This window comes from Hypoxylon trugodes (assembly GCF_022578975.1).
Source record: "Hypoxylon trugodes strain CBS 135444 unplaced genomic scaffold F4822scaffold_2, whole genome shotgun sequence".
Classification (NCBI taxonomy): Eukaryota; Fungi; Ascomycota; class Sordariomycetes; order Xylariales; family Hypoxylaceae; genus Hypoxylon; species Hypoxylon trugodes.
In genome coordinates this window covers 42,337-63,691 of record NW_026250017.1, presented here as the reverse complement: position 1 = coordinate 63,691, position 21,355 = coordinate 42,337, and the positions used below count along the sequence as shown (strand labels likewise).

The 21,355-nt window shown below is 46.7% G+C and overlaps 8 protein-coding genes across 8 annotated transcripts; 5 read left to right on the top strand and 3 right to left on the bottom strand.

Moving 5' to 3' along the window:
* Window positions 1–224: 224 nt before the first annotated feature.
* On the bottom strand, window positions 225–2,623 carry F4822DRAFT_388340 (uncharacterized protein). Its single transcript, XM_051456882.1, has one exon. It carries the CDS (start codon window positions 1,885–1,887, stop codon window positions 547–549), a length of 1,341 nt encoding a protein of 446 aa, XP_051317524.1. The 5' UTR covers window positions 1,888–2,623; the 3' UTR covers window positions 225–546.
* A 201-nt stretch (window positions 2,624–2,824) lies between these two features.
* F4822DRAFT_104532 (uncharacterized protein) lies at window positions 2,825–5,194 on the top strand. Its single transcript, XM_051452366.1, has 2 exons — window positions 2,825–3,992; window positions 4,070–5,194. The coding sequence occupies exons 1-2, from the start codon at window positions 3,308–3,310 to the stop codon at window positions 4,675–4,677; spliced, it is 1,293 nt and encodes a 430-aa protein (XP_051317523.1). The 5' UTR covers window positions 2,825–3,307; the 3' UTR covers window positions 4,678–5,194.
* Window positions 5,195–5,618: 424 nt separating this feature from the next.
* Window positions 5,619–6,509, bottom strand: F4822DRAFT_388334 (uncharacterized protein). Its single transcript, XM_051456881.1, has one exon. It carries the CDS (start codon window positions 6,353–6,355, stop codon window positions 5,711–5,713), a length of 645 nt encoding a protein of 214 aa, XP_051317522.1. The 5' UTR covers window positions 6,356–6,509; the 3' UTR covers window positions 5,619–5,710.
* A 1,642-nt stretch (window positions 6,510–8,151) lies between these two features.
* On the top strand, window positions 8,152–9,779 carry F4822DRAFT_104456 (uncharacterized protein). Its single transcript, XM_051452364.1, has 3 exons — window positions 8,152–8,438; window positions 8,561–8,889; window positions 8,967–9,779. Exons 1-3 carry the CDS (start codon window positions 8,300–8,302, stop codon window positions 9,207–9,209), a joined length of 711 nt encoding a protein of 236 aa, XP_051317521.1. The 5' UTR covers window positions 8,152–8,299; the 3' UTR covers window positions 9,210–9,779.
* Window positions 9,780–10,244: 465 nt separating this feature from the next.
* On the bottom strand, window positions 10,245–13,152 carry F4822DRAFT_104473 (PFU-domain-containing protein). Its single transcript, XM_051452365.1, has 3 exons — window positions 12,817–13,152; window positions 11,233–12,727; window positions 10,245–11,167 (listed from the first exon to the last, which is right to left on the bottom strand). Exons 1-3 carry the CDS (start codon window positions 12,862–12,864, stop codon window positions 10,368–10,370), a joined length of 2,343 nt encoding a protein of 780 aa, XP_051317520.1. The 5' UTR covers window positions 12,865–13,152; the 3' UTR covers window positions 10,245–10,367.
* A 649-nt stretch (window positions 13,153–13,801) lies between these two features.
* Window positions 13,802–15,912, top strand: F4822DRAFT_388324 (WD40 repeat-like protein). Its single transcript, XM_051456880.1, has 4 exons — window positions 13,802–14,220; window positions 14,281–14,416; window positions 14,485–15,143; window positions 15,200–15,912. The coding sequence occupies exons 1-4, from the start codon at window positions 14,091–14,093 to the stop codon at window positions 15,370–15,372; spliced, it is 1,098 nt and encodes a 365-aa protein (XP_051317519.1). The 5' UTR covers window positions 13,802–14,090; the 3' UTR covers window positions 15,373–15,912.
* Window positions 15,913–16,880: 968 nt separating this feature from the next.
* Window positions 16,881–18,398, top strand: F4822DRAFT_104431 (uncharacterized protein). The gene is made up of 3 exons (XM_051452363.1): window positions 16,881–16,931; window positions 17,050–17,580; window positions 17,677–18,398. Exons 2-3 carry the CDS (start codon window positions 17,104–17,106, stop codon window positions 18,223–18,225), a joined length of 1,026 nt encoding a protein of 341 aa, XP_051317518.1. The 5' UTR covers window positions 16,881–16,931; window positions 17,050–17,103; the 3' UTR covers window positions 18,226–18,398.
* A 1,426-nt stretch (window positions 18,399–19,824) lies between these two features.
* Window positions 19,825–21,330, top strand: F4822DRAFT_104424 (uncharacterized protein). Its single transcript, XM_051452362.1, has 2 exons — window positions 19,825–20,274; window positions 20,335–21,330. Exons 1-2 carry the CDS (start codon window positions 19,943–19,945, stop codon window positions 21,173–21,175), a joined length of 1,173 nt encoding a protein of 390 aa, XP_051317517.1. The 5' UTR covers window positions 19,825–19,942; the 3' UTR covers window positions 21,176–21,330.
* Window positions 21,331–21,355: the final 25 nt, after the last annotated feature.

The window sequence follows — 21,355 nt, the reverse complement described above, 5'->3', positions numbered from 1 at the left end:
AATCGACAACTCACTTCTCTTTTTTTCATAATAGCTTACCTGGAAACTGTTGGAAATATCTATTTTTATGAGGTAAATTAGATGTATGTTGCAAACCCCCATCAGGTACCCAAGAAGTACCTAAATACATGAATATAGGTACGTGATGGGAACATTGGATGTTGGACGCAAGCGCAACAAAGGATTCTAACCCAGTGCTGGAATTTTTAGCAACACCAAAATTGATCCAGGTACCCACCTCGTGAACATTTCGGAAACGGAGCAAAAACTACGACAACAGAATCAATTTACATCAAAACTATAACAAAAATAAGAAAACTACAAAAGAAAACTATAAAACAAAACTATAAAACAAAACTAACTCCAGATGTCTCTAGGTATACAACTATGCCTATTTGTGTTGATTATAGGTATAATTTAGTATAGGTACCTACCTAGTTGCTTAGGTAGATGAAATAAGATAGTATACCTACATATATGTACTCTGATTCCGATTGTCGAACCGTCATTCATGATTGAATACGGATGCCCCGCTACTGGTATTGATTAGCCACGTTGCGACCAGATCGCATTGGTGTCCGTGGGCCTAGGGCCACGACCTCGATCTTCCTGTGATCGTGTACGTAGTAATTGTCGTTCATGCGAACGTATTGTTAGGACCAGATTTGTCGCAACTTGCTGTTTCTTCGCCAACGCAATAACAGTATCCTCATCGTCTTGCTGCCTCTTTCCTAGTAATGACATTGTAGTTTTGTCTTTGTCATCTAGGATTACGATTGGTGTATTTTTGCTACTGCCTAGAGGTTTGCCACTCGGTACAGTTGTGCTTTCGTCCTGGATTACGATTGCTGTCGCTTTGCTACTGCCTTCACTCAAACCCGTGTGTCCTGAGCTTCTCGATACAGCCCGCCTCATGACCGGTTTTTCGGGATTATCCGCTGTGAAATCCTTTAACGGTTCCAGTGCTGGCCCGGCCATGGCCTCCCCATCATATTCAGAAATAGTGTTTACCATTTCCACGGCGACTCGTGCGTTATATTCCATATGTTTGACAGCCGCGTACGCATTGTAACCAACCATTTCCCAACGCACAAATTCAGGGTTGATCCATCCGTTCAGGTCATTCCACAGTATCTCGGGATTCTTCCCATGTACATATATTTCCATAATTCGATCCATGATTTGTTTAGCCGACCAGTATGTGCGGTAACCACAAGACCAGTTATCGCTTTGCCAGGGCGCCCAAGTGTTTTGTATCTGATAATTCGGCTCAAATGAGAACTCAAGCTCGTGACTGTTAACCTTGGCTTCGAGGAAAGCTCTTATTCTTTGGTGGATCATCGTACTTCTCACAAGAGCGCTGTGATCTCTCCAAGAGTCGACAACACTAACTTGTACAACGCGTCCCCATCTGTTTCCAGTCGGTCTCGGTGTCTTGTCTTTCACGCCCTTTGCTGCAACCGGGTAGGGTTCCATGGCCTTGCGGATGATTACCAATTGCCAATGGCTCTGATTAACACAGATTGGCCATACCGTATATTCGGTCATTGAGAAACCTCTAAAGAATTTCGCATTCTTCTTCCCTAGGGTACTCACGAGCTCATGGTCGGTTGCGTTAAATAATTGAAAAGTGGTATCTGGTATGTGGATTCGTTCGGAAACCCGCTTTGGGAGACTGTCGCGATACACCCCAAGGGCCTTTTCAATGGCATCACCGATGAGCCATGCATCATTGCTACTTTGGAGATTATTAAGGCCTTGTAACTCCGGGTATCCATTTTCGGGCTCTTGTACATTGATGTCATTATCCAAATGATTAGTTGGACATTCACCCAACCCCGGGCCCTGGGTCCCGCAAAGGACGAGGGCTGGTACATAATCTGGCATGTTGTATATCTCTTCACTCTGAACTGACTGAAGGGGAAAAGAGAGAAAGGTTCTTGCCGGAAGACGGTAGAATTAGGTAAAGCGGAAATCGATCTTTACGTCGTGACGCTGGTTTTTATAAAAACGTTGTCGTCTAGAGTATGTTATGTGCCTACAGTAATCTTTGGAGATTCTTAGCAATTAATCATCGGATTTATGGGCAGGCGAAATATGGTTCGGAGCAGGCCAGATCTATTAAGTATTTGGCCTACCTCTCGATGCCATTGAAGCTTGGGACTCGTGTTTGTAAACAAAGGTGAATGTATAATTCACACGTCATTGTATCGCACCGAACCAGAGCTCTGTAAATGCAACGGGCTAAAGACTATGTTAAAATACAGTAATAAGTTCCGACTTGCTGTCATCGTGTCTTTGTCCGGAGAAACGTGCCATGAGAACAAGATGACGCTACCTTAGAATATAGACACTAATGTATAGAAGTAAGTAATCAATGTATATATTCTAGTGGTAACGGAGTTGTTGGGTTGGATTAAGAGAGAGAGGGCAAGAAAAGAGGATGTGCCGGTACATATATGTATGTTGTAGGCCAAAGCTACCATAGGCTTCGAGGTAGCAACCATAGAATGTAAGAGGAATAAAATAAGACCTAGTATTTTTGAATTGACAATTCCGATTTACTTTAAAATGTTCAATGTCGGGAAGCAATATTTTTAGTTGTGTTCTGCAAATCCGATATTCGTGTAAGAATTTGTGAGATAAATGGGGGACTCTCTGAGATACATCTATTGTACTGTCGAGGTATACAAGTACTTGTGGATATGGTATGGGTGTGTACCCAGGTACCCAGGCAGGTGTCCCATCGCCATTGCCATCACAATAAGAAGATTAATGATTAAGATTAGAGATTATGTAGGCATTCGAATGATTAGACCGATTACGGACTAGGTCAACTTCCAAGACCTTTTTCCATTTGACCATTTCGGGACCAACCTAGAACTAACTTGCATTAACTGCATTCGTCTCGTCTGCGCATCGGGGCATCTGGGCGTCTGGGCTGAGCATCTACTGTACCTTACCTAGGTACACAGCGATATGTTAGAGGGTATCCCACAGGTATCCCATCCGTCAGATCCGACGCGCGCCTCGCCTTGCCTTGCTCTGCCTTACCTTACCTCGAACGACTTCTTACCCATCCATAAAATGTTATTCCCACATTTATCAGCTTCGTCAGAGGTTGATGAACTACCACTGGCCGAATTGGCTGGCTAGTTAGTTGGCTGGTTTCTTTCTTAACCACCTAATTGATACCTACATCTAGGTACTTACCACAAATTGCTTATCCAGCTTGAAAGAGAAAGGAGAAGAGGCGGGAAAAAAAAAAAGAAAGTCGAATTTCCGAAGACGATTTATACGCTTTCAGATGCTTACCAACATCCACAACCGCGGCATCGTGTCGGCTTTCTTAGGCTTCTTGGTGTGTTACACTCTGATCGCCGCCTATCTGCGAACCAAATGCTATCGTGATCCATCGTCGCTCTTCTTTAACCCCGAATACGCTCGCGTCTTGACCTATTCTTCTTTCCGCAAAGCGCAAGCCCATAAGTTTGGGGATTTAGCAGCCTTGCACGTCCCGACGAAATGGGCCAACTCGACCGCTCCTGAGTTATGCATCGGCGTCGCATCGGTAAGCCGCAATAAGTTCTCTTACTTAAAAGAAACACTCGGGTCCATACTCGAAGGACTAGACGATCTCGAGAGGCAGCGCATCTACCTCGTCGTCTTTCTCGCCCATACCAACCAATCCCGACATGAAGCTTTCCGTCAACCTTGGCTCCTCAATATGGCCGACAAACTCCCAACCTACCCGGACGATCCCGAAACCACGAGCCTTGTGCGGCAACTCGAGTCCGACGGGAATTACGAAGTCCACGCCCGAAAGCAAAAGATTGACTATTCCGTGCTCTTGGACGAATGCGCTAAGGTCAATCCCAAATATACCATGACTTTGGAAGACGATGTGATCGCATTGGATGGCTGGTATCACCGGGCTCTCAGCGCCCTACAGACCGCCATGAAGAAGACCCGTGAGCTTGGTCGAAATGACTGTATGGCCCATAAATTCCGTCCCGCGAGTTGCCATCGTGATCTTCCCGTCCCACTGACTAACTTGTCTTTCTTTTAGTTCTCTACCTGCGCGTGTTTTATGACGGACGACTTCTCGGCTGGAACAGCGAAGAATGGCCGTTGTATGTCGAGTCTAGCATTGCGGTTTTGATCGTCGAGATAACCATCTTAGTGGCCCTTCGCTGGCGCGTCGCCGCTATGCGCAAAGCTCTGACGCTCTCAGTTATCTTCATCCTCTGTGGCGTGTGTACTCCTATGCTGATCGGCCTTTTCTTCGCAGCCGGCCGTAATTGCATGCTCCCAATCACACCAGGTGTCCACCTCATGCATCAGTATGGATGTTGTGCGCAGGGGCTTGTATTCCCTCAACGTCAGGTTGTCAACCACTTGCTTCCCTTGTATCGCGATACCCAAGATAATCACGCCGCTGTCGATACGTTCCTTGAGGACTGGGCTAATAGCCACGATAGCCTGCGCTGGGCCGTTACGCCGGTTCTGATCCAACATGTCGGTGGGAAGAGTTCGCATGGCGCGGGTGATCAAGAGTCTGGTTTGCTCACTGACGATATGCCTTTCGACTATTCTTTCGAGACAAATGACCCGATCAAGCTCGCTAAGGAGCATCGGGCTTGGGTTGCGCAGATGTCGGAACGAAGCACGAAATAACAATAGAACAAAAAGAAAATATACACTAATTTGCTTTCATCGAAACATGACCGGCGATGTTTTGAAAATAATGTTTTAAGGGATGCGTATAGACGTGTATATATTATTGGCTGGGGAATTGTTATTACCTAGGTAGGTAGCTAGGGATGGGGGAGAAATGTGGTCTTCCGACAGGAAATTATGATTGATGAAAGTACCCACGTTGATCGGCGCTGTCGTAGGTTCACCGTAAAACCATGCAATAACGTGGTCCCCAGATGGAAACGTCACCGAAATTGAATCGGGTATTACCTAGACCGATAATCATTATACATATGCAGTCTTGCCGCCCCATTCCATAGGCTGATAGACCGAGTCGCTATGGCATCCTACCCGGCCTTGCAGCGATTGGACTTTGATACCCCAATACCTTACTCGAGAGATCTCGAGGGATCTTGAGTAGGCGACACCAGACTTGAGTTTGAATACCGAGGTATACTACCCAATAATCCTTGTTTGAGGGTATATTAAATTTTATTCGTTTCCTATAATACATTAGATAATCATCCTACCTAAGGAGGCAACATGACACGAGATTTCTACAGTGAACCTACAGTAGGTAGGTATGTGTCATATCAAAACAACAAACAGCGCTCCGCAGGCCGCTTTCGGAATTCGGGGTATTATGAGCAACACGGAAACTGATAGTTGATCATTCATGCGCGAAATATATCAGAGATCACTCTGGCGTTTAGAGGGGGGTGGCTTATATTCGATTTGATAAGAGCCAAACATAAGATGAGGATCATGGCATGAGGACGCTATTTAAATTGCCGAGGGGGTTCATGTCTCATTCTGTCGCCTCCAATGGATAGTGGTACTTGAAAAGGTAGTATATCCTTGATCCTCAGGGAATCCGATTTTGTCGCATAGTCCACTCAGCTTCGTGAGACCAACCCAGTCTAAATGATTATGGTCGAGGCATCTACCTAGCGTTAATGGATACCTACGGCTCATAACATATGAATGAAAAGTAGTAAAGGGAAAATAGTACTCACTCTTCCCAAACCTCTTGAGGGGTTCCAACAAACACTGCAGGAGCATAATTGGCAATGGCTTGCGCGTAGATATCCTTGTATAAGTGAATACCAAAAACCAATGTCGATGAGCGTACCTGTTCGAACCCTTCCGGGGAATCGACGACCTCATATCCTAAGCTGTGGATGAAGGCTTTATCCGACGAGTTGAAAAGTGGCTCCTGAAATACGCAACGAATTCCGTGAGAACTGCCACGCTGTAGCTCGTTAACCATACACCGAAAGGCGGCGAGCTGTACATGGGCCCTTCTTTTGACTTCCCAAGAACCATCCTTGGGGTCGAAGGACCCTAAGCCAAAACATATGGCTTCGGTGACATTAGAGATGCCTACGCGGGATGCGATGATTTCTTGTAATTGGCGACAACATATAGAAACTTCCCATTGTTTCGCAATTTGTCGATGTTCCCTCTCGATGTCCGAAACAGACAGAAATGATAACCTTGACGTTAATTCGTAGGGGTTAGAATTATGATTTGGAGAAGTGATGTATTGAGATGCGTTAAAATGTCGTTTTCCTTTACGTCGAACCCTGGTCCATTCCTCTTTCGGGTCGGCTCTCTGTCTATTATCATCATCATGGTTTTGGGGGGTAGATGCCATAGCCGGAGGAGAGAAAAAAAGGAGAAAGAAAGAAAGTAAGTGAAATGAAATGCTAAGGTTATAAATTGGGAATGATGTATTATGGCTAAAACCCCATGTGATATAAAGTTGTTCCGGTTTGTCTTGGGAGTTTAAATTGACATGAGAATTCAATGTTGTATGAAAATCGCGATAACTACCTAGGTACATACCTACATATGTAGGTACCTATACTTTTTTTAGTAGGGCTATTATAAACTTTAGAGTCAGATCCACAAGCCACGCGACGAGCGTCAGCACCAACAACACTAAACTTTGAATTTCTTGATGCCTTAGGGCTTCATGTAGGTCCCAAGGTAATGTGTGCTAGTAACCTAATCCAACCAAAACATGAAAAACCTCGACTTAATTATTTTAACTATGCCATCATTGTTTTAATAATTTAATGTATGGTTTGTTTCATGCTACCCAAATTGCTGAACTACGAATTAGATATGCTTCATTCAAAACTACCTAGGTATGTATAGAAAGACCCGATGTTACTGTCCCTTTCGCAATTTGGAATTTGGAATTTATTTACGCCGGTCGTTGAAATAAATGGCTTTATTGAAGGATAGAAAAAAAAGAAAAAACCTCCGGAATGCCGAGACCAGGATGGTGAGCAAATACATATGTACCATCATAGTAAAGCCAAGCCTGGTGCCGAGATGCGGTGGGCATAAAATCAAAACCGCCTGGACACCCATCTAGGTCTATCAAGCAGCACAGAGAGTGCCTGGTATGGTGTTATGAATGGTCCCTGGGGGCAGGAAATGGTTGCACAAGTTATCCCAAAAATAATCCCTTACATACCTAGGTGCGTCTACTTAGACACCTCCAGGGCTATGATCGTTTACTTATAGGTAGGTCAGGTACTGTACTGTAGGACGGGTTGGGGTCCTCGCGATGTCAAATCGTAAATATCGCCGCTGAGATTGGGGATTGGAGGGGAATGGAGGGGAAGGGAACACCCTTCCCGAAAGTGGATATTTCAACATCTCACGGGCGCTTAGATTCTTCATTCTTACTGGTCCTTCGTTGCTGGTATGGTCTTGACCCCTGTCTCGTGCAGTGCCGGTCCGCTCTACCAACTTCTTTTTTGTCACCAACCACAGCCTTTTTCAAAGGCCACCTTGAACAAATAGAGAGAGCCCTTGCAACTGTGATCCCGGAATGTCCCTACCGTATATCGATTCTATTGGTTGCATTCCTGCAAATCACTGTTAACCCTCATTGAACGAGCGACTCGCTTTGCCTCTTAAACACCATCCCATTGGCCATATCCGATCGGTTACAGGGGATAGCTTCTTCGGCTGCACGTCGTGCACATCATCCAGCCCTTCTCACTGGACAGCTCGACCCAAAATGGCGCCCATCTCTCCTGACCCTTGGCTTCTAGGGCGGGGAGCCGTCGATGGGGGTATTAGCCACGCCATGCCATGCAGGTGCTTCAAGGTTAGCAGTTGAGCGGATAGATTGTGCAGTTATCACTCCCACTCGACAGTACCTAATAATGGCTCCCTCTGCCCTACAACTGCTTCTTCATTTCTCTCCATCCCTTCCCCATTCGCAGCCCCATAGTGCCCTAGCATTCCCAGAGGATAGACACCTGCCATACGGCCATTACTAGTTGCCGTCGGCATCACAATCATTAAGCCATCAATTCAACCATTACCAGAGCTTACTTGGAAAGAGTTATAGGAATTGCGGCTGGGAAGGGAATCGATTACACACACACACCAACGCCTTCTGCGATCTTTTGTTGCTAGCCCTCTCATATACCGGTGTCATTGTTACCGTGCTGCCGTTGGGTGTTTTCGCGCATTGCGAGTTTTTCATCATCTAGACGGTCGCTGTGCGACGCAAAGATCTTACATACGAAATTTTACGGCGTCGCGTGTCAACAAAATCAAATAACCAAACATTATGCTCTCCTCAATATTAATAGCCGTGGTCGCCTCGACATTGGCAACAGCACATACAGTCATTACTTATCCAGGATGGCGAGGAGATAATCTTATTCAGAATTCGTCATTCCCATATGGCATGCAATGGACTTATCCATGTGAGTAGATTTTTTTGCGGATGTTCTGGATTCGGATTTACCGATACCTCCCCTCCTACACGATACTCGTCCCTGACGCGCAACTAAATATGAAGGAAGTCGGCTAATATATTTGTCAAAAGGTGGCGGCATACCATTAACAACAAATAGGTCGTATTGGCCGACTACCGGTGGTGCTGTCGCATTTCAACCAGGTTGGTTTCAAGGACATCAGACTGCGTTCCTCTACATAAATCTCGGCTTTGGGACCGATGGCCCAGATCACGGGCCGGCGAACATGTCCTTTCCGATGATTTCTCCCTTTCAACTTCTCGGTCCTTCAAAAGGCCCATATCCCGGTACCGTCTGCTTGCCGCAAGTCCCACTACCGACCAATATGTCCTTTAATGCCGGGGATAACGCGACGATACAAGTTGTCGAGATAGCGCAACACGGAGCTGCCCTATTTTCGGTTAGTCCTCTCCTTTTTTTATTTCTATTTCCCTCGTGGTAGGTCGTATCATATAGACTGACCGCTATCTATTTCAGTGTGCCGACATCACATTCGCCGAACCGGGCGACGAGAGAATCGCTAAGGTCAACGAATCCAATTGTTTTAATAGTACGGACCTCGGTTTCGCTGAGATCTACACCATTACAACACAAGAGATCGGTGCCGCAGCCAACATGACGACCAGCAGCGCAGCTAGTTTCTGGTACCGGACTTCTTCCGCTTGGAGCTGGCTAGGCTTCCTGCCCGTGACCATGTGTTCTCTATGGTTCTTGTTATAGATTCCAATGGAACATCCCAAGCCGCGATGACGAGACGATGGGAATGGTTAGGGTAACGAAGTTTCTTTTTTTGAGTCGATCACTGTATCTATATATACCACTTAGCATCTCGAATTGGCGTATAAGGCGAATGAATGGGTGCTTTTGTCTGGGCGCTGATAAGCGGATGGCTGGGCCTTATAATTATGGGAATAAAGGAGAGATTCGAGTCTCCTTTCTAGGTAGCTATACTACCTATCATCCCTCGGCGGATGTTCCATAGAATATTAACATACCTAGGTAGCTTTGAGATTTTTGGAAAAAAATTCAATGGGTACCAAGATAACCCGTGTATGAATGCAATACGTCCCCACGAAAAGCTGCTACGTAACGTCCGTGACTAATTCGTTAATGCCTATGTTGAAACACGACCTTGGGCGTATCTGAATTACTTGGTTGCACTTAAGTGGTGTGCCTTATACGTATATAGGAGCGTGGGTTTTGCACGTCGGTTGGTGACGCAACTCGTCAGAAGAGGCGCTTAAGGCATGCTCCAGAAGCCCCTGAAACTGGCATATCACTCATTCAAGATACGCTACACATAGGTATGTAGCTACGATATCGCACTGTATTAGTTACGTCGGTGGCTAGCAAGTAGGGACTTAGGCCACACCCTCCAATCTCCCTATTTCAAGGGTGGCAAGGAGCAGATCCGATTATCCACGAGTATTCAACTCACTTGCCCCCTATCACCAAAACAATTACCCCGTATAAGAACTTATTGTAGTGGGAACGAATAGTAGTGCTAGTTATCATTAATAAGCCAGACTGAAATCCTATGCGGTACAACGTTTTGATACGGGACACAACCCTACTCAATTGCACGAGCAATGGATTTAGACCCCTCTGGTATTGCATGTGATGAGTTTTCATTGGCCTTTGGATGGTATTAGAGTGTGGTGTACTAGCTATGTCATGAATGGTTACAAGGTAGCCGGGGTTCCGCGGATCGCTGCGGGTTGGGTCTTGCTGCCGAACTCCTAACACTTTTCCCGAGAGACGGGAGTCTTGTGTACTAAGAGATATCAACGTTGATACCCGATCGTCTGGCGCAGCCAAGTTAATGACTCGCGCGACAGATCACACTTATCTATGGGGCAAGACGCCATATGAAATCGATCACCTCAATAGCGCCAAACATTCGTCCGCTATCTCCTTCACTCTTGCCTCTGAAACACGGTCTTTACTTAACGTTATAGGCGAAGATAGGCTCTTCGCTTCGGGAGTAGTCTTGCCAATCACGGTGATGAGAGTACCCGCAGCGACGAGTGCCCTGAACACGACTTCTCCTTCAGTTTGTTTCTGGAGAATTCGAGCTAGCGCTGTTAGCAAACGGACTTGTACGTTTGTAGACACTCTTCCGGGCTCCCTAGATGCTAGTACAGCAAAGTTGATCATCACTGTTGTCAACGCAATGAGCAGGTTGCGATTGTAAGGACCGATCGCAGACTCGCCGCCGATACCTAGCACCCGATCGATGAATGACACGACATGAAGGCCCTCTGAAGGCTGTGAGAAGAGTTTTCGACCTTCGGCAGATTTGAATAGATTGGCAATTGTCCGAGCCGCCATCATAGCATAATTCTCGTTGGGTTGCCCGCCGATTGGTACACCCTCTAGGGCAGCAGATATAACTAGCTGTATTGGGCTGTCAAATTTCGAGGATTTGTACTTAGAAGTGGCTGGTGACGTTGCTATGCATCGTAGTAAGTCGAGAGGTGCTAGCCGATCCGAGTAATCCCATTGTGTGCACATCATGGCGACTAGATTGACCGAGGCTTCATCCGTCATGGGTTGGTTCGTTTCCACTTTTTGCTTGACTCCCGATAGTACCTCTTGGGCCGGTGGGTTTAAAGAATGATCCTTGCGACCTGCGGCTACTAAAGCAGAATTGACACTGAGGATCTTTTTGAATATAGCTAAAAATATGCTGTTAGCGTTCGATTCTAAGGCAATATAATGGCCGTATTCACTATGTACTCACGCTCATATTTTGCGGCAGTAATATCGAGATACTCTCGTTGTGGAAGAGCTTTGGTCCTGGAATCGCAGAGGCTATCACCAGGCCGGTATCGCGATTCAGTGCCATACGGGTCCGGTCCGCTTGGGCCTTCCGCACCCTGCCCAATCGTGGTTCCTTGCGTGTTGGCAACGATGAACTGTGCAACCTGATCTAGGAAGTTCTGGGAAAGTTCGTTGTCGTCGATGAACTTCTGAGCTCGGGTGTATGGATTCTCGGAGAGGTTAAATGGTAGCTTCAATGACGGCTGACCTTCTTCGATGGCCACGTCGAAAACGTAATCGTATGACTGGCCGTTATATTCTACTTTACGTCCGCTGCTGCCCACCGCGTCGACGACTGTGCCTACGTTGATCCATTGCTGCTGACCCATTGACCATTGGTGGGCTGTAACGGAACCGTCCTCTTCTATTATCATCTGTACTTGTCCTTCCTTGGTTCCTGACTTGTTCTTTAGGAAGTCGGGTCCGGGAAGCTTCTCCTTGTTTACCCCGCCAACTTGCTGCTGCGGTATGGAGGATGATTTTACGGATTCATCGAATTGCGCTAGAGTGTCCGGACTGGCCAAACGTTCTGGGCTGCGAGAGAAAATGCGAATAACGCCATCGCTGGCTCCTGACACTATGTCTCCATTCTCGGAGCAGACAGAGACGGACCAGACTGATATGGCAGGGTGGGTAATGGTCTGAATACATTCGGCACCTCTCCATATGCGGACTGTTCGATCTTCTCCAGAACTGACTAGTTCGCCGGAAGGTAAAGTAGCGAGGGCGTAAATGAAGCTTTCATGACCATGAAGCTCACCAACCATTTGGCCGCTCAATTTCCACAGGCGAATAACTCCGTCGTTGCTGGCACTTGCGAAATCAGCACCGCTCGGGTGGCCTTTTGGAACCTGACAGAGAGCTCGGATGACGTCAGAAGTGTAGATGGTGGATTTAGGTTGAACCTCGCCGCCAACGACGGATCGGAGATCATAGATACGGATATTTTTGTCGGCAGAGGCGGTAATTACGGTTGTTTCGTCTAGTGGGAGAACATCCCATACTGCTTCCTCATGCCCGGCTAGGATAGCTTCTGTCTCCCATTTATTGATGCTCCAGATTCTCGCGGTTTTGTCCCAGCTTCCCGACACGATATACTTTCCGCCGGGAATAGCGGCTAAGGCACAGACATTGCGGGCGTGACCGATGAGAAGGCGTTCGGCATTGTCTGAGGGGGATGAAGTAGCTTTTCTGACGTCGATGATTGTGTCGGTACCGGCGGCGATGACGAGGCCGTCTGGATGATCTGACGAAGGTGGTAAATATGTTAAACTATTATAAAACTCGGATCCCTGGGTAGTGACGGAGGGCTCATAAGTCGGTGGGGATGTATTGGTTTGGTTCCAGGCGCGGACGGTGCAATCTCTGGCGGCAGAGAGGATGAGATTTGGGGCAGCGAAGTAGACGTGTCGAACCTAGAAAAAAGGCGTTGAGATGTTAGATATATATTCTTATTCCTTGAGAAAGGGAGAAAGCTAGGGAGTATAGTGGAGGAGCAGCATACATCAGCGCTATGGCCGACAAGCTGCACAGACAGCTTGAAATCGGCCATGCCGTGACCGAGAAGTTATAGACGTCGACGACTTTGCTGGGTATCGAATGGGTGCTTTCGGAGTTGATTTATGTCGTGTGATGTGGAAATCAATATGAAGTTCTTGGGACCTTTCTCAATGTGTGGAATATGCGTGCGATCCGATGTTGTATAAAAGAAGTAGTTTGTAAGAGTCGTTGAAGTAGCTACATATACCTAAGGAACTCAGTTGCTGAGGTCTTTCTAGTTGAACTTGAACTCCAGCGCTATTACCCAACAGCGGCAGGTAGGTGTATGCTGAATCTAAGGTGGGAAAGTGGGGTTAGAGCGTAAAATGTCTAGTGCGGGGTGATTACCTATATTTCTAGGTGCATCCATGGATCTACATGTATCTACTACCCACCCTTCGGTGTTCTCAACACGACGCTTAGGTAAGTACCGCCCCTGGGCTCCAAGCCATATTATGTATGAGGTAAGCGTGGTAAAATAAGACCCACACAAATATCAAATGCTAAGGTACCTAGGTACATTGTTGCATTCGTGAAGTTCGTTAATTGAATTTCCCATTCATTCCAAACTTTGAACGAACTTCCACAATTCTTTTTTTTCCCTTCTTCTCCCAATCTTTCAAACTTTCAACAACTCTTCGTCTCCTCCGTCTCTCATTCTAAATTGGAACCTTGCGCTTCAGTCGCGTTGTTCTTTGGGTTCTAATATTCTACCTTTAGTTCACTTTGGAGACCGTTGTAGCTCGCCTACGTCCGAACTCGAACTTGACCTGCGCTGATCCAAATACCTTCCCCCAGTCCCCCGTCCTTTAATGAATGCGATTCTGCTTCAGCCGCCCTTTTGCGATTCCAATATTACGACCATTTTACGACTAGTCACGAGCATCCGGTTCTCTCTCCTCTCGTATTCCTTGTAATCCTACTACTCCGTCGCTTTATTTCCTACTTGATTTTTTTTTTTTTTTTTTTTTTTTAACCGACCTGGCCTTTGCCCACGAGGATACTTGCCGACTTATATCGTGTCCACCAATAATCTCTACCATCATCCTAGTTTCTATTCGGTGATAGAGACATATCAGTCATTCCGCTGTAGGAAATACGTGCCACGGCTTGGGTTGCTTAGAAATATTCGTCCTTCCAATCCCCGACTGTGCTTGCACAAGAGACGCCGTAGACCTCCCATCCGACATTCATTCTCCCCGGCACGTAGCTTAATACTAGTATCGACCCTCATTAACAATGGCTACTCCCGAAGCCCAACGACAATACGTCCCGTTGACTTGTCACGGCCATTCGCGCCCCGTTCCACATATCAGCTTTTCCCCGTTGGAGAAGGATGACATGTATTGGTTGATATCGGCTTGTAAAGGTGCGTATTTGTATTGGTGTCATTGTCTTGCGATCAAAGCTGATCCTCCGTTTACTATAGACGGTAACCCCATGCTTCGAGATGGTCAAACTGGCGACTGGATCGGTACATTCATAGGCCATAAAGGTGCAGTTTGGCAGGCCAGGCTCAGCCCCGACGCATCGACTGCTGCTACGGCATCTGCAGATTTCACCGCGTAAGTTTTGTCATTATAATTTGGCTGCAGTGGTCTCGTGCTTCTAGTAGGCTAATCTTAAAAAACAGGAAGATATGGGATACCCATACCGGCGAGCTCTTATTCACCCTCCAACACGATCATATCGTACGCGCAGTTGCTTACCCGCCGGATAATTCCGACCTCGTCGCTACTGGTGGTATGGAAAAGAAGCTTCGCATTTTCGACTTGACCGAGATGAAGCCTAAGTCCGCGCCTGAAGCTGCCGCAAACGGTAGCAGTGCTGACGCTGCCGTTGTATCGTCTACTATTCAAGCCTCTTCAGCCTTCGAGATCGGGGCTGGCATCCATACTGGTTCGATTAAGTTCATTGTCTGGACTAAGGATCCCAATATCTTGATTACGGCATCCGACAACACTCTACGTTGGTTCGACTTGCCTACTCGGAGTGTTGTGAAGCAGGAAGTCTTGGACGGAGAAATTGGGTCCTGCGAATTCTCTGCGTTGGCCCCCGAATACAGCTCCAAGACGGATATTGGTGAAGGACTGCCGGTCCTGGCAGTAGCTGCCGGCAAGTCTATATACTTCTGGGGCGGCTTTCGCGCCATGGACGAGTTGAAGCGTTCGAAGATGAATTACAAGGTGGCTAGCGTTGCTGTGGACCCCAAGGGTAGGAGGATTGTGGTTGGTGAAGATATTCCAGCTACTTGGGCGAGAGTTTACCGATGGGACGATGATGCTGAGATAGGTTTGTGCTATTTCGTATACGTAGCATTTCACTCTCCGATGCTAACTACTTTCTAGATATCCATAAAGGTCATCATGGACCCGTCTGGTCTGTTGCCTTTTCACCGGATGGGAAGCTGTACGCCACCGGCTCCGAGGACGGAACTATCAAGATGTGGAAGAATTGCGAGGGATTCTATGGCCTTTGGCGTGGAGGTGCTAATGTAGCAACCGAACGAAGTGCCGAATAGTATGGTGCACCTCATCGACGAACTTCAACCAATTCTAGCCGAAATAGTACGGATATATCGACGGATTCCTCTAGAGGTACACTGTGAGCGGCATAGCCCGACACATTAGAGAAAATACCGTCCAACCGAACAATTGGGCACAATGCCCCAAGGGGCTTATGAGTACAAAAGCATGCATCAAATAAGGGGTATCTTTAGGGGTCTTGGACCACGAATAGATGAGTTACCCGGGTCATGTCCACTAATTAATTACCTTATACTTATGAGGTGTATGAGGATGACATTCAAGCAGAGAACCGTTGTATCATATTCCCTAGAAAGAGGTATAGATGTGAAAATAGAACCAGAGCAGTCTACGAGTATATACTCATAATAATGCAATGCGGGGTTTTTTTTCCATGTCTCCGGCGGCCTTACGACTGTGATGAGTAGGCGATAACTGTGACTACGATACCATTCGATTTGTCGCCATACAATTTGAGCTTTATCCCTTCCAGATGGCTGCGACATGATGTTAAATAATGCTTAGGTAAATATGCGTATATATCTAGTAGTTTGGAACAAGCGGCGGTATTCTGGATGCGCCTCAAGCAAGCACTGCAGGGGGCGAACGTCTATTCAGTGGATCGAAGCCTGCTTTGCTTCTCGTGATCCCTCAAGCTATGAATCGAAGTCGCGATACACCAGTCATCTAGGTAAGTCAAAAGTTTGAAAATACACCACAAAGAGTAGACGCAGGGAACCAAGTCAATTATTTTAAATATGTACTCAAGAGGTGGAAGATTCGTGTGATTCTGTTGCATAGGAATGGATTTTAACTAACGAGAGTTTACCATGTTAGGACATACGCCGTCTTGGGCAATTCGAAATAATTAGCCACGGCGATATGTGAATATGATAATAAATGCGGTCTTTTGGGGGAACTCTGAAGATTTAGTCCTTGGATGGCTTCAATGGGGTGGATGTCTAATAAACACATGTTGCCATGATGTTGTGTGCATACCTAGGTACGTATATATCTCAGGATGTCAAGGTAGACGGACGGGTATTACTCGTACGGGTTTTTATGGGTAGGAAGATACGTATTACCCTTGACGCTTGATATGCTGCGTGCATCTTGAGCCATTTGCGTGGAAGTAGCTGCGCGTCTACTTGGGTGATGGAGAGGTGTAAGTCTGAATTAATTCCAGGTTGGGCAGACACTTACCTGGTCTATCTACAAGGAAGTGATGCCACTCCAGTTTTGAAGCGGGTGTATTCTACGTACTAATTCGTTCAAGGGAAAGAACATTAAACGAACGCGTATACCTGATAAACTTAAAGCTCGCGCGACTTTTCGTTTACTCCATGTTTTGGCGGTTGCAACTGCTAGCTGTGACGCGCGCAGGCCTTCCACCTGCATCACCAGCAACTACTACCCATTGACCACGCCTTCCACCAAAGCTCTCGGCGTTCCGTACCTGAATTTAAGTCCAGCCCAGGTCTTCTTTTTATCGGCGACGATACTTTCATCCACTCGAATAGTTTTGTGGCATAAACAACTCTAATGTGTTGATGAGGTTCGTTATCCTGGATTCTTCTCCTATTTCACTCCTTTGCGTTTGCCGTCCTTGTTACATCGTCGCATCATCGCATCGTCGTACCATCGAATCGTTCCAATTTCTAACTCGAAGACAGACGATTATTCCAAATAGTCATTCTATTGCAAGAGTCATTTCAATTTGAATCATCATGTCGCCTGACGTGCAAAGAAAGCCCCGCAAGAACCCATCCGAATATTCCACCAACCCAAACACTCAGCGCGCCCGTATTCGCAAAGCAGGACTCTCCGAGTATCAACGCCAGCTTGAACAAGCTAAAGCATCTGATTCCAAGGCAGTCACACGTGCTTGGAAAATTCGAGCCGAAACCAATGCATTCAAGGTTGCAACAAAGGATCAACAGGAAGCAGTTCTGGAAAGCGTCGAGCAGGAAGTTCTAGAGCGTCGTCGGCAGAAGGGGTTGGATGCTGGTACTAAAATGTCGCGTTTCATGGAGAAAGTCGGCAGTTCCAATAATGGCAATGCGGTTGCATCTCCTGGTTCTGCGCCCTTGGCATCTCAGAGTCCCGTCGCTTCAGCCAATGTTGGCACTGGTATCAGCGAACTCGTCGTTTTTGGTCCCCATCCCGGGCCTCCCGCCACTTTCGAATCTTTCCTAGGTTATCAGGTAAGCAATGTCTGATATATGCCCCTTCCCGAACCCCGACCTAATCTCATATGCTGAACGCGAGTTGCGAACACGAACACTGACTAATAGCAATAGGAGACGCCCATTTTTTCTACGCGGCACAACATCGGCGACGGTAGCGGTATTGATAACTATAACGACCGCCCTGGACCTATTCCTACCATAGACCGTGCTGAATCGCTCCAGATTCGCGAAGCTAATATTCATAACCCCTTCCTGCCCAATCGCGAGTCACATCATGGTTACATGAATCCCCAGCAAGGTCTCATTCCAGTATCGAACAACATTCAATTTCAACAGGACTTAGCTGCTGCCGGAACAACCAACGCGGGACTCGAAGCCGATCTCAATTTGAATCGTGATCGAATCGAAGACCTGAAGCATCAGATCAACGTCTTGAATCGTGATCTGGCTATCGCTCAGTCAAATATCGCCGCTCTAGAGACTCGCATGGGTCTAATGAATAGCATCATGGCTACTTGTGGTGATGCAGATGGCTGTCGTCGGATCGCAGCAGGGTTCCAAGTTATTGCCGACTTTGCTGTCGGGGTTGCCACCACACTGGACCATAGTAATGGTACATCGGATGCCGAGCGGGATAGCGGTGTTGAAAGCACACCTTGAACCGGATTATATGCGCCTTCAAAACCTTACCTCCTACGCCCCCGTGGGTTTGATTTATGTTTCTTCAGTTGAGATACCTAATGTCTTTTTCGGCATTATTGCAACGACTTTGTTCTATGGGTTAGAATTATGATAGTTACGTCTACTATGAGGGTGGATGTTATAACATGCTGAACGAATTGTTTGGGCTACCATTTGCATGGGATCTGTCTATTTATGTCCTGTCTCCTCTTGAAAAGGCACAGGACTAAACTTCATACGAGCTTGGAGGACTGAGTGCAGGGTATCTACTCATGTACATGGCTTGCCAATGATACTTTGTCTGTTGTGCTCTGTATGATTTGGTCATAAATGAACTTCGTATTGTCGAATGTATCTCGTTTGGTGCGTCGCAACTTGGTTCTTATCGGGCAGAGATGGTTGTAAATTCGTCATTGAAAGCCACACAGATGAATCAAATGCTGATAGACACGATTGCCTTCGCAAGTCTGGCGTATTAGTGTTCCAATGTGCTTGTGAGTCGATCTGGAGGTATAGTGGCACTGGCGTCGATATTGCAAGGGCCTACCTAGGTAGTTATGCAGGAACAAGAGACGGGGCTTAGACTTGTATCTCTATCCTCATAACCTCATTGTATGGTGCATCATTACAGGGATTCCTTTTGGTAGCTGTAACGTTGTGAACGGAGCTATAATAAATTAATTCGGCTTTTTCATTAGGTAGCAATCGAGTTGAAAATATTTTGATAGAAATATCTATATGGGAGCTGTTGCTGAAAGTTGTTTCTAACGACTCGTCTTGGTAATGCTGGTGTGTAAAAATCCAGTGATGGAGACCTCGGCATTTCGCGTTCGAGTCTTCTGAAGAGGATAACAGTTGATAGACATTAGACCGTGAATCGTGTGCCTTGACATATTACGGTATCTTATGGGTGGAGGGAAATCTTAAACCCCCAAAATACAAGAACGACCTATTTCACCTTTCGCCTCCCTCGCAGCTCCGTGATTGTTCGGAAAACCCTTTGTTAGTACCCAGAGAGAGTTAAGATACAATATACACTAGCCTAGCTTGTGTATAAGTTCGGGGACTGAGACCTAGGGCCATGATTCAGCCGCAAAGCAAGGCGGGCTGAATCAGGGGTCACACGTTGGCAGTATATAAAAATTGGGCTTGTTGTGAAGAAGGGAACTTTTTCCACGCGTTGAAATCGGAAGTAAGTGACAGGGAATATAAGAAATTGATTCAAAAGGGGTTTAGGCCTGGATGAGACCAGCCGAATGAAACCCAAGAATGGTATGCAGGGGGAGTTCCAGACATCTGAAGCGGGGCAACAAGATGTTTTGATGGTGTTTTAAGTCAACACTTGTCCAGGTATCTACGTTCTCGGCACCCAATTCACACCGTAACGATCCAATCACGAGTGGAATTGAATTGTCCCTGTCACCCTCGTATCACGGAGCTCACGGCTCGAACCGGAACTAATGTAGACGTACCTAGGTGCTTGGAGGTGGGTGTTAGCTACATATTATTAAAGCGAACTGCAGGGTGAGAAATCTGCCAGGCGATCTATGTGATTACTTATCTTAGATGGAATCTCATATGTGAACTCAGCTGCTCATCTATTCGCTTAGCTATGTATGCTGGCGGACGCGAGGCATAGAGTATTTAACCTCGCATCCGGATCCCTTCAATACTCACACTGTCGTTTTCATTGCCAATGGCGCTGGCGAAAGCGACTCTCAACCAACGCGCAACTTTTGGGGACGACCTCTCGGAACTGACAACTGTTTTTGTCCCCTCATGTCCCATTACATGGTTATTGACCGCGACAAAATTACCGTCGCAATTTCCCGCCTTTCCTCCCATAGGTCCTGCTTCGTGCGATCCTCCAGCATGGACAAATTACCTCGCGCAGAGGGGATTCGGATATTACTCACCAGCTATTTGCCCAAACGGTTTCTCCGTTGCCTGCACCGTCAACGATGAAAGGAGTAGCGAAGGGTTTCCCGCCATAAAGGCAGGTGAAACTGCAATGTATTGTGTACCGAGGTAGGATTAAGTGTCCAAAGCCTCTTCGTAGCCATTGACTTAACACGAATTAAAAAATAGTGGATTTACATGCACATCAGACACTACTGATTTCCGTGGTGGGATTTGGGGGTTTACCAGAACGGCATCGACAACTGGTGCTTCTGTTACTGTAGGCCCCGCAATACAGATTCGTTGGCGTCAAGAAGACTTGAGCAATCTTGCTACAGATCCCTTGATTCCTGGTCCATTGCCAACTAGGGTCGGCTCAAGCCAGATTGGGATTACCACCACGACGACGGAACAAGAGCCTGATCCTATTACAACAAGCTCCAGGTCTAGTGCGTCGCCGGCTAGTTCAACTGCGACCCCTAATAAGACAGATGTATCGACAAGTACGACACCAACTCCGTCATTCAACCCGGTGGACACCAGCACATCTACCCTGTCCGAAGTTACACCTACTACAAGTAGTGGAAGTGCTTCAAATCAGACATCTTCAGGATCTAGTGCGCCTAGCATTGCGTCAAGTACTAGCATAGCAGCTATGGCACTTTCGGGGACCTTGATAGCCATCATATTAGGGATACTAGCGGTTACAGTTTACCGTCGATATCGCCGATATCGTGCTGGGGAGATACAGTCACTCCTTCCCTTGAGAGCCCGGAATTGGTTCAATCAATTTGTAGGAAAATACCTTAGCTGGTTTCCTTCACGTCGGAATGGCTCGAGCTATCCAACAAAGAAGCCAGACGCTGAACTAGAAGCCAGTGGCCCAACACCTGAGCTGGGGGGTGGGGATATGTTAGGAACGAAGGAGAACCCGGCGGAGCTGGCTGGAAGTAGTGTACGGAATAGTTGGATGTCACAAGTATCACGGATCTTTACGATAAAATCGAAAAAGGATGTGTCGTCGGTTTGATGGCGATACATACTCCGAAGAAAGGTTTTTGTTCTTTTGGTGGGTAAATAGAGTCAAAACACGGGAAATGATACCTAGGTGCTTGTATGTTATTAGAACTTTGCACGAGTAGGATCTCAATACAGGGGGAATATACATGTATTACTACTCAATCGGCATATATTATGCAGATATCTGTAA

Excerpts from the sequence above, each read along its gene's own strand:
- F4822DRAFT_388340 (XM_051456882.1), bottom strand. The coding sequence starts at position 1,887 with ATGCCAGATTATGTACCAGCCCTCGTCCTTTGCGGGACCCAGGGCCCG.
- F4822DRAFT_388334 (XM_051456881.1), bottom strand. The coding sequence starts at position 6,355 with ATGGCATCTACCCCCCAAAACCATGATGATGATAATAGACAGAGAGCC.
- F4822DRAFT_104424 (XM_051452362.1), top strand. The coding sequence starts at position 19,943 with ATGGCGCTGGCGAAAGCGACTCTCAACCAACGCGCAACTTTTGGGGAC. Across the intron at positions 20,275-20,334 it reads GCAATGTATTGTGTACCGAG|TGGATTTACATGCACATCAG; the intron begins GTAGGATTAAGT and ends ATTAAAAAATAG.
- F4822DRAFT_104473 (XM_051452365.1), bottom strand. The coding sequence starts at position 12,864 with ATGGCCGATTTCAAGCTGTCTGTGCAGCTTGTCGGCCATAGCGCTGAT. Across the intron at positions 12,728-12,816 it reads TTGTCGGCCATAGCGCTGAT|GTTCGACACGTCTACTTCGC; the intron begins GTATGCTGCTCC and ends CCTTTTTTCTAG. Across the intron at positions 11,168-11,232 it reads TACTGCCGCAAAATATGAGC|CTATATTCAAAAAGATCCTC; the intron begins GTGAGTACATAG and ends GCATATTTTTAG.
- F4822DRAFT_104431 (XM_051452363.1), top strand. The coding sequence starts at position 17,104 with ATGTCGCCTGACGTGCAAAGAAAGCCCCGCAAGAACCCATCCGAATAT. Across the intron at positions 17,581-17,676 it reads AATCTTTCCTAGGTTATCAG|GAGACGCCCATTTTTTCTAC; the intron begins GTAAGCAATGTC and ends TAATAGCAATAG.
- F4822DRAFT_104456 (XM_051452364.1), top strand. The coding sequence starts at position 8,300 with ATGCTCTCCTCAATATTAATAGCCGTGGTCGCCTCGACATTGGCAACA. Across the intron at positions 8,439-8,560 it reads CATGCAATGGACTTATCCAT|GTGGCGGCATACCATTAACA; the intron begins GTGAGTAGATTT and ends ATTTGTCAAAAG. Across the intron at positions 8,890-8,966 it reads ACGGAGCTGCCCTATTTTCG|TGTGCCGACATCACATTCGC; the intron begins GTTAGTCCTCTC and ends TATCTATTTCAG.
- F4822DRAFT_388324 (XM_051456880.1), top strand. The coding sequence starts at position 14,091 with ATGGCTACTCCCGAAGCCCAACGACAATACGTCCCGTTGACTTGTCAC. Across the intron at positions 14,221-14,280 it reads GTTGATATCGGCTTGTAAAG|ACGGTAACCCCATGCTTCGA; the intron begins GTGCGTATTTGT and ends CGTTTACTATAG. Across the intron at positions 15,144-15,199 it reads GGACGATGATGCTGAGATAG|ATATCCATAAAGGTCATCAT; the intron begins GTTTGTGCTATT and ends ACTACTTTCTAG.
- F4822DRAFT_104532 (XM_051452366.1), top strand. The coding sequence starts at position 3,308 with ATGCTTACCAACATCCACAACCGCGGCATCGTGTCGGCTTTCTTAGGC. Across the intron at positions 3,993-4,069 it reads TGAGCTTGGTCGAAATGACT|TTCTCTACCTGCGCGTGTTT; the intron begins GTATGGCCCATA and ends TCTTTCTTTTAG.